The sequence below is a fragment of the Vipera ursinii genome (assembly GCF_947247035.1).
Source record: "Vipera ursinii genome assembly, chromosome: 5".
NCBI classification, from domain to species: domain Eukaryota; kingdom Metazoa; phylum Chordata; class Lepidosauria; order Squamata; family Viperidae; genus Vipera; species Vipera ursinii.
Genome location: NC_139518.1, coordinates 48,497,451 through 48,510,883, shown reverse-complemented (window position 1 = coordinate 48,510,883; position 13,433 = coordinate 48,497,451). Strand labels below are relative to the sequence as shown.

At 36.8% G+C, this 13,433-nt stretch overlaps 1 protein-coding gene across 1 annotated transcript in view; it reads left to right on the top strand.

Annotated features, from left to right (window-relative positions):
- COL17A1 (collagen type XVII alpha 1 chain) overlaps positions 1-12,916 on the top strand; it is a 72,605-nt gene extending 59,689 nt beyond the window's left edge. The window contains exons 51-56 of the mRNA XM_083364595.1: positions 2,804-2,956; positions 5,202-5,552; positions 7,750-7,881; positions 8,235-8,297; positions 9,747-9,809; positions 10,236-12,916. Of these exons, the coding sequence (XP_083220721.1) occupies positions 2,804-2,956; positions 5,202-5,552; positions 7,750-7,881; positions 8,235-8,297; positions 9,747-9,809; positions 10,236-10,285 (812 nt within the window). The 3' untranslated portion in view covers positions 10,286-12,916. The remainder of the gene's footprint in view (positions 1-2,803; positions 2,957-5,201; positions 5,553-7,749; positions 7,882-8,234; positions 8,298-9,746; positions 9,810-10,235) is intronic.
- Positions 12,917-13,433: the final 517 nt, after the last annotated feature.

Genomic DNA, 13,433 nt, shown 5'->3' with positions numbered 1-13,433 from the left:
TGTTGTTAGCTGCGAAGTCGTGTCCGACCCATCGCGACCCTATGGACAACATTCCTCCAGGCCTTCCTGTCCTCTACCATCTTCTGGAGTCCATTTAAGCTCACGCCTACTGCTTCAGTGATTCCATCCAGCCACCTCATTCTCTGTCGTCCCCTTCTTCTATTGCCCTCGATCTTCCCCAGCATTAGGCTCTTCTCCAGGGAGTCCTTCCTTCTCATTAGGTGGCCAAAGTACTTGAGTTTTAGCTTAAGGATCTGGCCTTCTAAAGAGCAGTCAGGATTGATCTCCTCTAGGACTGACCGGTTTGATCGCCTTGCAGTCCAAGGGACTCGCAGGAGTCTTCTCCAGCACCACAGTTCAATGGCCTCAATTCTTTGGCGCTCAGCCTTTCTTATGGTCCAACTTTCACTACCATACATTGCAACTGGAAAGACCATAGCCTTGACTATACGCACTTTTGTTGACAGGGTGATGTCTCTGCTTTTTAGTGTGCTGTCTAGATTTGCCATGGCTTTCCTCCCCAGGAGCAAGCGTCTTTTAATTTCTTGGCTACAGTCCCCATCTGCAGTGATCTTGGAGCCCAGGAAAATAAAATCTGTCACTACCTCCATTTCTTCCCCATCTATTTGCCAGGAATTGAGAGGGCCAGATGCCATGATCTTGGTTTTCTTAATGTTAAGTTTCAACCCAAGTTTTGCACTCTCCTTCTTCACCTGCAACAAGAGGCTCTTTAGTTCTTCTTCACTTTCTGCCATTAGAGTGGTATCATCTGCGTATCTTAGGTTGTTGATATTTCTTCCGGCAATCTTAATTCCAACTTTTGATTCATCTAGCCCTGCCTTTCTCATGATGTGCTCTGCATATAAGTTAAATAGGCAGGGCGACAGTATACAGCCTTGCCGGACTCCTTTCCCAATTTTGAACCAATCAGTGGTTCCGTGTCCAGTTCTCACTGTTGCTTCTTGACCCGCATATAGGTTTCTCAGGAGACCAATAAGATGGTCTGGTACTCCCATCTCTTTAAGAACTTGCCACAGTTTGTTATGATCCACACAATCAAAGGCTTTAGCATAGTCAATGAAGCAGAAGTAGATGTTTTTCTGGAACTCCCTAGCTTTCTCCATGATCCAGCGTATGTTGGCCATTTGATCTCTAGTTCCTCTGCCTCTTCGAAATCCTGCCTGCACTTCTGGTAGTTCTCGATCCACATACTGCTGAAGTCTAGCTTGTAGGATTTTAAGCATGACTTTACTAGCATGAGAAATGAGTGCAATGGTGCGATAGTTTGAACATTCTTTGGCACTGCCTTTCTTAGGAATTGGAATGTAAACTGATCTTTTCCAATCCTGTGGCCACTGTTGAGTTTTCCAAATTTGCTGGCAAATTGAGTGTAGCACTTTTACTGCATTGTCTTTTAAGATTTTGAATAGCTCAGCTGGAATACTGTCACCTCCACTAGCTTTGTTGTTGCTCAGCTTTTCTAAGGCCCACTTCACTTCACATTCTAGGATGTCTGGCTCGAGGTCAGTGACCACCTCATTGTGATTATCAGGGACGTTAAGCTCATTCTTGTATAGTTCTTCTGTGTAATTTTGCCACCTCTTCTTAATCTCTTCTGCCTCTGTTAGGTCCCTGCCATTTTGGTCCTTTATCATGCCCATTTTTGCATTAAACGTTCCCTTCATTTCTCCAATTTTCTTGAAGAGATCTCTGGTCCTCCCTATTCTATTGTTTTCTTCTATTTCTTTGCACTGTTCATTTAAGAAGGCATTCTTATCTCTTCTAGCTATTCTCTGGAATTCTGTATTCAATTGGGTGTATCTTTCTTTTTCTCCCTTGCCTTTCGCTTCCCTCCTTTCCTCAGCTATTTGCAAAGCTTCCTCAGACAGCCATTTTGCTTTCTTGCATTTCTTTTTCTTTGGGATGGTTTTGGTTGCTACCTGTTGTACAATGTCACGAACCTCTGTCCATAGTTCTTCAGGCACTCTGTCTATCAGATCTAATTCCTTAAATCTTGCCTACTTAGAAGTAAATTCATTGAGTTCAGTAGGACATAATCCAGAATATGATTGAAGTCATAGTATAGTGGTACCTCAGTATTCAATTGCTTTGAAACTCGTTGAATTTGATACTCAACTCATTTTGACTGGAAAAAAAATTTCTGATACTTGTCATTTGTTTGATACTCGATGCAAAAGCTAGAACTTGTCAGTGTTGGTTGCCTCATGACTTGCTATACTTTCCAGCCGAAACAAAGGGTGACATGTTAGTCATGCAATAGCAGTTGCCCTGTGTACATCCTCTTTGTGTTTTTTTGTGCTTTTTTCTCATCAGTACAGGTAAGTGAAGTTTTCATTTTATTGATTCTTATTTAATCTGAGTATCCATCAATTTTTAGTTTATTCTTGAGGTAAAGTAATGATATACCACTCTGTCTTCTTACATATTGCCTTAAAATGTCCTTGGTTTGGGAACACATTAAATTTATTTACATTATTCCTTATGGGAAAAATTTGTTTGGTACTCATCATTTTTGGTATCCATTGTGCCTCCCAGAACCAATTAACAACAACTACCGAGGTACCACTGTATATCATAAATTTCACAGAATACGGTGAAATTTACTTCAGTTATTGTTTTTATGACTATGGTTTTAGAGTCTATGAAATAACATGGGAAAGAGAGAAGCAGAATACAGAACAGAGAGCTAAATTTAAAGCTTTAATTGCTAGTCTTAAATAAATCTCTTATGAAAAATAAGATGCCTCTTTTTAATTAAATAGTTTATTCTTTTCCTTTCAAGGGATGGGATATTCCTTGGGTGCTGGTCCCCCTGGGCCACCAGGTCCCCGAGGCCCCCCAGGACCACCTGGCTTTTCAGGAACTGGCCTTATCTCTACTGAGGATGGAGTTTGGACTGACCAGTTCAGGAGTGAATTGATCCAATACCTTACAAGTAAGCATATGGCTCCTTCTGCAGTTTTATTCAAGATTTGGACCTCATCCAGGTTCATGATCTGATTGATCTCAGAGTTCTTTGGGGTTTCATATCAGATTCTTGTGTGGCAATCGCATTTATCCTAAAATTAGTTATTAAAACTTTATCTTTGTGGCCTTCAAGAAAACATTAAAGGAATAAACAGTGCACATTAAATGTCAAATTAACATACTGAACAACAGAAGAACACCAGGTTCAAAAATAAATTGCATGGGGTTTATTTTCCAAAGAAAGGTGAGAAACTTGTGTTACTCTGTGTTTAATAAGCTTTGTTTAAAAACATGGACTTAATATTTATTCATGTCCTTATTTGTATATTTTTAAGATAAAGTACACTTTTAACATGAATGCAATTATACTGTACAGCAATATAAATTCATACATACAAAGGAATGTATATTCTGCATGGCCACAGTTGAAAAATATTCTTTATTCTACCATATGGAATGCTTTTTCAGCTGTCTCATAAAAAAAATAAGAATTCTCTACTATTTTCATCTTAGATGTCCTTGAAAGTATTTCTAGAGTAATGAACAGAAGCACCCCAAAAAGTAGTTTTGTCTTCTGAAATGTTGAAGTATCAAGACTTGAAACATCCATAATGGTTCTCGATCTTCATGATGCATATACTGATATAGAAGTATCCTTTCTCCTTGATTTTCATTTTCAACATCCTTTCAATACAAATGGTGTATATTGCGCTGAATTCTTGATTGAGAAAAGAAACAACAGTTCCACTTTAGTTTCCGATTCACGGTCTTCTCAACAGAGATTATAACCATTGCATGGCAAAGGGCCTGGTTACTTGAGGGACTGCCTGTCTCCTCATAACACCTGCTTGGCCAATTCAATCTTGCAGGGGCTGTTGTGCTCCAAGTTCCTAATTAAACAATATCAGTATCAGGACCCTACTACCCTTCTCTGTAGTAGCATCTGCCTTCTAGAAAGAGGTCCCCTCCAAGATATGGAAGGGCTCCCAATCTGATGTTGTTTAGAAGAGTCACAAAGACCAGGCTTTTCACCCAGGCCTTTGGCCTTTTGCTTCAGTGCACCTAAAGAAGCAAAGTGGAATAGAACTATGATAATAGAGTACCATTTAAAATATTCCCGTCTACACATGTTTTGCACCTACTGAATAAATATCCTATTTACTTATGTATTTCTGATATTTCTTAGAGGATTCTGAGTGGTTCACAATGAGCCACCACAATGAAAACATTAAATGTAATAAAGCCCTAACCCTAACACAAACTGTAATAAAACCATAACCATAACACAACTTATTGTGTAGTGGGTTCTGGAACGCAGGAAAGACGCCAGGCAGAGGAGTGCAGCATGCAGCTCTTTATTGGTGGTATAAACTGTACTGAGAAATCAGGGTTACCTGTGACCCTTATATACCTGGCCAGGTACGCATTCAACCAATCATTTCAAACCTCAGATTTCCCGCCGAAAGCTGATCCCTGTCACAGCAGTTTCGGTACAGTGCCACTGGTGGTATCGGCTGCGCAGCTGTTGCAACTGTTCTCATTTAACCGAGTACATAACACAACTAGTACCAGCAGCTCCTCCTTAATCTGGTCCTAAAGGCTTTTACAAGCTTCCAGGAAATCGTAGGAATAGGAGCCACCTATGTTTGGGACACAAGTTCCAAAGGACAGGAATCCCCACAGAGACTCTTCATTTCTAGAATTCTTCCTATCCTATTTCTCAAGAGATGCAGAGCTTCGGCAAACATTTTGTGTTCCCTCCAGATGAGTAGGCAAAATCTGATTGTGATAAGCAGTTTCATAGATTTGTAAATTGTAGGTTGTTGCCTATTTTGATACACATCCCTAAGTATCAAGTTAACCTTTTAGGGCACAAGCTTTTAGGAGAAAGGATGCAGGGCCTTATTCATTTGAAGTTACCCAATTATCTGGGATTTTCCAAATGTTTTATGGACAATTCAGAATACCTCAATATAATTTTCCATCACTATAGAATAAGCAATCTATTGCAGACAGTAGATTGTTTCACTTCTGATCTCCTGCTACTGCTGTAGACTTTTATTATTGTTTATTATTATTGCCAATAATTATTATTGTTATTTTTTAATATTGTTGCTATATATCCAGCTTCTCCTCAATTCTGCAAAACTGTAGACGATCAGAATCTATGTTAATTGATGTAGTCCTATTAATATGCACCATATGATTTGTAGGTGATGATGTACGTAGCTTCATCAGAGGACCACCTGGACTTCCAGGACCACCAGGACCAAGAGGAGATGGCAGCTTTAGGACTGAAAATTATAGAAGCTCTGTAAATTCAGAAGGAACATATGGCAGATCCACAAGTTCTGGCTTATCATATGATGCATCATTAGCTGCAGGAGGATCAAACAGCAATTCATTCAGAAGCAGTGGTGGATTACATGGAGATGAATCTTACGCTGGAACATTTGGAAGAGAAGAATCACAAATAGGTGCAAAAGGATCTTCTTATATGAGATCCTATGATGTGTCACTGGATTACAATGAATTAGCATCCAGAGTCTCTGAAAACATACAGAGTAAGTACACAACAATATATTCATAGTTTTATCTGTGCCAACCTTGGGGAAATAGGTGCAGTTTTTAAGCATAATAAATATAAATAACTCAAGCTCATTGAATCATTGATAGGAAATGTTTTTTGGCTATGGACTCAGAAATTGCATGTAGTGATACCCAAATTTTCAGTTTTTGTTGTCCTTCTGTAAAATTTGAGAGTTTAAATTGTGTATGTGTGTTGAACCTTGCAGATTTGTCCACTGTTTTTTTGGGGGGTGGGGGGTGGGGGAGTTGCTAAAAATGCTGGAAATCAGAGGTTTGCCTTCACACCTGAAGGTATGAACTGGGGTTGCAAATCACATCTGGCTCATATGCCTCTTATTGCTGCACTAAATATTGGCCTTAAAAAATTGATGCCACCCTGAATATTTAATTTAATTTCAGCCGATGACTCTGTGGAGCTCCCCCCCACACACTCCTTTAGCAATTCTCCAGCATTCAGAGTTTATACTGATTGGTGTTGAACACCCAGATTTTAGCCACATGATTTTGGCCTTTCAGGGATGATTTTTAAAGATGGGAATAGGACTAGTTTACATCTGGGAGGCCAGATGTTTTTATCCTTAACACACCTAAAATAGGACTGGAAATATTTAACCTTACTACCCATCCCCCTCAAATGTTACTCAACTCTCATTTCATAGAAAGCATTTTTGGAAAATGCTCAGCACGTATTCCTTTTCTGAATGCCAGTACAACAAATGCAATGAAGGTGGTAAAGTAGTACCATAGAAGTACATTCTCACAATCATGCCCTAGGATTGTTCTCAATACTGTACTTATCCATAGATGTAATTCCTTAAGTATTTGCTCAAACTTGATGAAGGCTAATTCTGCAAATTAGGGCAGATTTGGGTATTAGATTAGAAAAACATTTTTTTCAGCAGTAGGCACACAACAAATTGTTTTTGATAGAACCTACAATAGGCTAAAATCTTTGGTTCATGTTGTTAAGTTATATCCCACACTGAGAATATAGCAGTGATAAGTGCCTTAAGAAATTAAAACCAAGACCTAACATTGACCAGCTCCAACAGTGGAATACTGTTTCTTACATGACATAAATTAAGTAGGCATATATTTTAAATCATAATATAGTAGTGGGGTAGGACAAAACAGTCATTGTGTAGGATCTAAACTGTGGACTTTGTGGGAGAATGTTGCACTATTTTTTACATCTATTATCATTCCTAAAACTTTACTTAATATCTGAAAGAATTGGAGTTATATCTGTGGATCCCTAACCTAGTTCTAAGATAATGCTTGAGTTAATTATCAAGTTTTTAGAAAACAAAAACAAAGCATTACAGGATTCCAAGAACTGAAATGGATTGTTTCACTTTTACGGAGACCAGAATTCTAAATTGTTAGCTCTAGGTTGATAACAGCAGCAATTTATGTAATTTGTGTACTTCTTATAATTGTTTTGGAAACTCACTTTACATACCAAGCCTTGCGTTAAAACTTTACATTTTGTGTGTGTGTGTGTGTGTGTGTATCAATCAATCAGTTGGTGTCCATACATGCAGAGCAATGGTTCAACTTCACATTGAATATTTTGGTAGAGATTTAAAGACATCCATGTGTGTTTTCTGTAAGACTTTAGTGCAGCTTTTTATAATATCAGTCAAAATTATGACCAAGAGATAAATGCAGTTCTTTAGAGGAGCAATGATAGTTCTCATTAATTTCAGTTTTCTTTACGAGATGGGATGTTTTACGAATTTGGGTGTGAATCAGCACAGTTACAGTAAGTGGTGTTTCAAGAAAATGCCACATCATTATTAAAACAGCCTCATTCATTGCCATTTCTCTTTCCCAATCCAAACTCATCAACTGAAAAGTCTAATGTTTCCAACAAGAACCTATACTGTCAAATAAATTGCCATTGTGATTACCATTAGAGCTGACCCTTGCCCCATTTAGGAAAAATTTTCCTAAATTTGCTTCTATACCCAAGCTGTTTTTCCATTATTAATGTGTTTTTAAATCCTATATGTTCTATATAATTCTTATCAGCAACCCAGAGGTACAAGAATTGGCAGAATACAAATTAATGATAATAATAATAACAATAACAATAACAATAACAACAACAATAACAACAACAACAACAACAATAATAATAATAATAATAATAAAAAATTTATTTTCTAGGTCGAGGCCTTCTTCAAGACGTGATTGCTTATCATACACAAGGCCCACCTGGACCTCCTGGGCCCCCTGGTATTAGCAAAGTGTTTGCGGCCTATGGCAACATCACTGCAGACCTCATGGATTTCTTCAAAGGTAACTTAATAATTTCTTATTTACTTTTGCCTTTTATATACCATTTCCATATTCTATTTCTTTTTTTGTATTTATCTATATCAATATCTATATACCTAGACTAGCATAACTGTGAATGGTAGAAGTAAAGGTTTGTCATAAATGTGATCTCTGGGCCTTTTTAAAAACGATATATGAAACAGTGTCAAAGAAAACTTAAATAGCTTAAGAGATCCTTACCTGAAAGACCTAATGGCACTTAACTCATAATAAGAGTAGTTCACTTGTTTCTGAAATATTTGCATAGATAGCACTTATTTTATATTTATAAGCAGAATATCTAGAAATGCTGATTTTGATTGTTTTTTTTACAGCTTACGGAACTATTCCAGGCCCACGTGGACCACAAGGACTCATGGGATACCCAGGACCTAAAGGTATTTTATATGCTTCGATGGGAAACTTTAAGAAACAAGGTTGGCTTTCATATGCAGTGACTCTGCGACATTCAAATAATCTAATAGGTTGGGAAGGCAGTCTAGACAGACATTGTGTTCTTTTAATTGATACTGCTAGTACCTGGATGTCTGGAAGCAGTCCAAAAGAGTTGGATAAATGACTCATCTAGATGAACATGTAATCTTTTTTTGATCATATTGAAAAGAAATTATGTGAAAGTCTAAATTTTGCTTTTAGAAGATACAAGTGGAGATCTAGAACAAAATGTTGCAAAAAGAGCTTTGGTGGAGAAGTGGGCTAATGCCTCCTTAAGTAACACCAGCTGCCTGCAATTAGTGCAGGTTCGAGTCCCACCAGGCTCAAGGTTGACTCAGCCTTCCATCCTTCCGAGGTAGGTAAAATGAGGACCCAGATTGTTGGGGGCAATTAAGCTGACTTTGTAATAATGCCGCTTGGGGGGTGTATGAAAGCCCTAATAAGCAGGCATATACATAGAATGAAGGCTACTGCTAAGCTTGTAAGCCGCCCTGAGTCTTCGGAGAAGGGCGGGATATAAATGGAATTAAAATAAAAATAAAAATAAAAAATATGCTTTGTAACTGGAATGTTCCTATTCAGGATTTAAACAACAATCATCTCTTTTTCTAGATGTTCCACTCTTTATGCTCCTTTAACTTTTGCTGGATTGTTTTCCATGTATAATATTCTGCTCAGCATGCTTTGTGGCCTTTAGAATTTTTGGGAGACCCCTTTAAAAATAAAGCCTTTTTTTTCTTTTTTCTATAAACCTCAGAGTTTCCCTCAGAGTGCCAGTATTTTGTCCTTGTTCCTTGAGAAAACCTTTGGGCCCCAATTCTGTTGGCACACAAATGCTTTGAATTATTCACCCTTAGAGAAAATGGTAACATTTCTTTCAGTTTAGCACTACAATAAACTTTAAGGGCCTTCACTTGTGTTCTTTCTTATTCTAAAAAAATATAAAAATGAAGCAAAGTCTTATACACCAAAAGTAAAGCAACTTCTACACAAACATGAAGGCATTTTCTCTTGTATTTAATTTTGTTTAAATAATAACCTGTTGCTTACTAACATTAAATTGATTCATTCTGGCTGTTTGCAGTTAGGCAGGTATTATCAATGAAAATGCTGATAATCTCATGCATAAAGTAATTCATGATTTGCATAACTGAAAACTGCTGGAAAGTTTGGATGCAGAAAGGGAAGCAAGTGAAACATTTTCCATTTTGCTTGATACCTTCGTAAGAAAATGGCTGGGAGTGTTCTTGGGACAAGGAATTGGAAGGCCTGTGATCAGTTAACTTTTAAATTTTTTAAATGGCTTAACAAGGTCTTTTTAAACTTTTGTCAAATGACCCAGTTTAGCTTCCTAGATTGATTACATTATTTGATTTTCCCCTTTATTCTAGGTGATACTGGACCAATTGGCCCACCAGGCCCTCAAGGACCAAGAGGGCCAAAAGGTGAAAAAGGTACAATACTATCTTTAAATAAAGATAAGCATAATGTAAACCCATGATCAAAAAGTTTTAATCATAATTTAGATTTATAATCCACTGAACTCTTAACTTTGTGTGAGCAATTTCTTTTGTAACTTTCAGAGATCTACAATATAGGCAATATGATACTACAAATCCCCTGCATATGTTAGATCCCAGAAATAGGGAAAATCAGATTAGCATAAGCATCTGTGAGGAAGGGGTGGCAAATGTGATGACAAAACATGTGAACTTGGGTCTGTTAGGATGGAAATGTACATGGGTGGGGTATGTAACATAATGTCACGTTTCCTCTTTTCACCATTGTGGTTAATAGCAGAACTAACTCTATATGGCAGGACATTAACTCCATTTTGGATTTTTATAAATTCATTTATTTGCTCCTTCTGTTTCCATCAGGTGAATCAGTATATAGTGGCCGAAGGAGAAGACAAAGTACAAGAGCCTAATCTAAGAACACAAATTCGGGCATACCTTACCCCAAACATTGCTATTTTTTTAACACCAAAAGAGATGAAACACCAATGTCTTTTGACTTTCACTAAAGAAACATCAATCTGCTACGAAGACTTGGTATTTGGGGAATTATTTTGCTAACATGTTCTCTTATGTCTATATTCTGGATGGCTTTCAGATAGCTTATTTGTTATATCTCTACATTAATTAGAAGGTCTATCATTGAAATATGAGGATTTTATAACTGCATAGCCTGCCCAATTCAGCTTATTATCCAGGACAAACACATCTGAATTCCTTCAGATAAATACTAGAACATTTTCATACAATTTTTGAAACATTTTTTTAAAAAATCATTTTCATTTTTAAAATGAATGAAAAAATTAAAGTTGTGTACTTTATCTTGACATAGCAGAGGATGTATCTAAAAAAGTGCTGCATTTAAGACAGGGGGCTAAAACCAGAGGTAACAATACCCAAAATATTGCCAGCAGGATGTATAAAACGTTACATTATATATTTATCCATCCTTTCAAACCCTGTTAACTGCACTGTGAAGAATCTTAGAGTTAATGATAATTAAGCATTTTTGTTACAACTGATACAAAAAGTTTGCTATGGTTTTTTATCACATGAAATGCCATTTTAATATCAAGCTTTCCCATTAGATCTTGTTTAGCCTTTGGTTTCTACTAAAATTAAAATAGTGTGTTGTTCTGACATGGTTGGGGGGAAGTTTATAAGCTAACTATTGACTTGTTTTGGTTTTGGTGCTTTCATGTCAGTCTTGACTCTTGGAAACTATATGGGCAACTCCCAACAGTTTTTTTGGCAACACTCTCAGAGGTTGTTTGCCACTGCCTTCTCCCTAGGGCCGAGACTGAGTAGTCTAGTTTTTCAATTTCAAGTCCGGTACCTTTAACCACTCTGCATCAAACTGGCTGTCATAATAGTAACTACAGTAAAATAATTTCATATTGTGTTCAGTATCATATCCTCCAAAACAGAATGATCTTACTTAAAAATACATCTACCTTTACAATGAACACCTTTCAAGCTTTTTTCAATAAGCATGTACAATCCCAAGTAATTTCATCATAGAATTATATGCACAAAATAGATAAAGGAAATAAGCATATTTATCAGTAAAATTTATTTTCATATAGCTTCAAATCGGTCAAGTTGACAATGTTATTTTGTATTGCCTAAATTCTCTGATTCCCCCATCATAATGCATTTTAGCAGTATTTGCAAAACAATTGGTACCAAAAGTGTAATTAAACATGATATAATCATGCACACACAGTAAATGGTACAGTACTATGCAATTCGGTGCATGTCTACTCAAAAGGTTCCATTAAATTCACTGGAACTTGTTTCTTGATAAATATTTGCAAAATGAAACTGTAATGTATTGCAGTATCCAGCTTTCCTAAGCCTGTAAGATGATAGATGATAGATGATAGATGATAGATGATAGATAGACAGTGTCTGCTTATTTGTCTGTCTGTCTACCTACCTATCTATCCAAGTGTTTTGACTCACACTATAATCTTTTATACTTTAAATCCTGAAATGATAGCTGACATTTTGAACCTATGAACTATAAGTACAATTATAGTCCATCCTCTATTTTCTCTCATTTGCTACATGATCTTACCAATATTCATTGCTTATGTGACATCAAGTCATTGCCAACTCTTAATAATCAGTTTGTGGTTGGTAATGAAAGGCTACAGATATAGATAATTAACACCAGTGCTAGATTGCCAATTTACAGATTACAAATGGTCAAGTGACCAAACTAATATTCTCTCTATATGATGACCAATCTCTAATTCTTGAAGTTGCATGAATGAAAATTTAGTATACTTGGAAGGCACCAGATTAGGCAAAAGGGAGAGATTTATCCAACAAAACATACAAGATGAAATCAAGAACTGTTAATCTTTTTTTGCCTCAAACCCAGTATGTCCCATTTTAAAAAGGACTGGAGGCTATATTCTAGCAGTATATACCAGCAGTTTGCCTTGACAACTGTGAACCATATTTGCAGTTAAAATTGGATTAGCTGGCTGTCAGTTTCTGAATCTTCCCTAAACATCAATCACAAATCCTTAAGTGTATTAAATACTTTTCTGAATTTATCATTATCATGGAAAATGAATTCAAGTTTTCTTTTTTAATTGAAGTACAAGTTTTTATTCAGGATAAAATGAATAACTTGTAACTAAAATCTAAGCGTGGAGGTTAGTTGTGGGATTTTGAAACAAGAATCTGTTTGAGCTATTTGCCATAGAAGTAGTGCTGTGCATTTAATCCAACTGTCATTTGTAAATGATTTTTTAAAAAAAATAAAATAAAATAAAATTACTTTAAGAATCTGTAGTGTGTTTTCTTTCAAAATCCAGTAGGGTACAATCACAAATGGGAACAAAGTTGGATTAACTCTAATTTACATTTTAACTGATCAGGTTGACATTTAATTAATGTATTCTACAATTATTCAGCTATTTCTACTTGAGTAAACAGTAATTAGTTTTTTTTCTTTAAGCTGCCTCAGGCGTGTCACAATGTTGCAACCGGAGCCTGAAAAGCTTTGGCAATTGCGAAAAGTGATAACCTTAGATCACAGGTCTGCAACCCGCGGCTCCGGAGCCGCATGCAGCTCTTTCAGCCGTCTCCTGCGGCTCCCAGTCCTCTGCCATGTGCAGTCCAAAAAAAAAAAGTGGGACTAAAAAAGTTCAACCAATCAATTCAAATATGCAGGGTAGGTGCATATCTCGCCTTGGGTCCACTCTTCAGCATGCGCACACACTTTTTGCGGCTCCCAGTTTTTCCTTTTGTGAGGGAACTGGATCCGAGTGGCTCTTTCACTGTTTCAGGTTGCTGACCCCTGCCTTAGATTAAGCCTGTTTGCCTACAAAGAAAACTTGCTAAAAGCCATAGACGGACTCAAGGGGTAAAACTAATTACATTTGTTTAAAGAGATTAAACCTACAGAAGCCAACAGTTTGGTCTCATTGCTAGTCTTTGTGAAACAGACTAAAATATTCCAATAACCAAAACACACAAACCGAGCCTCTGAATTACAAAACACTGTAAAAATTCTATAAAAATTCTTATAACCCAGTCAAGCTG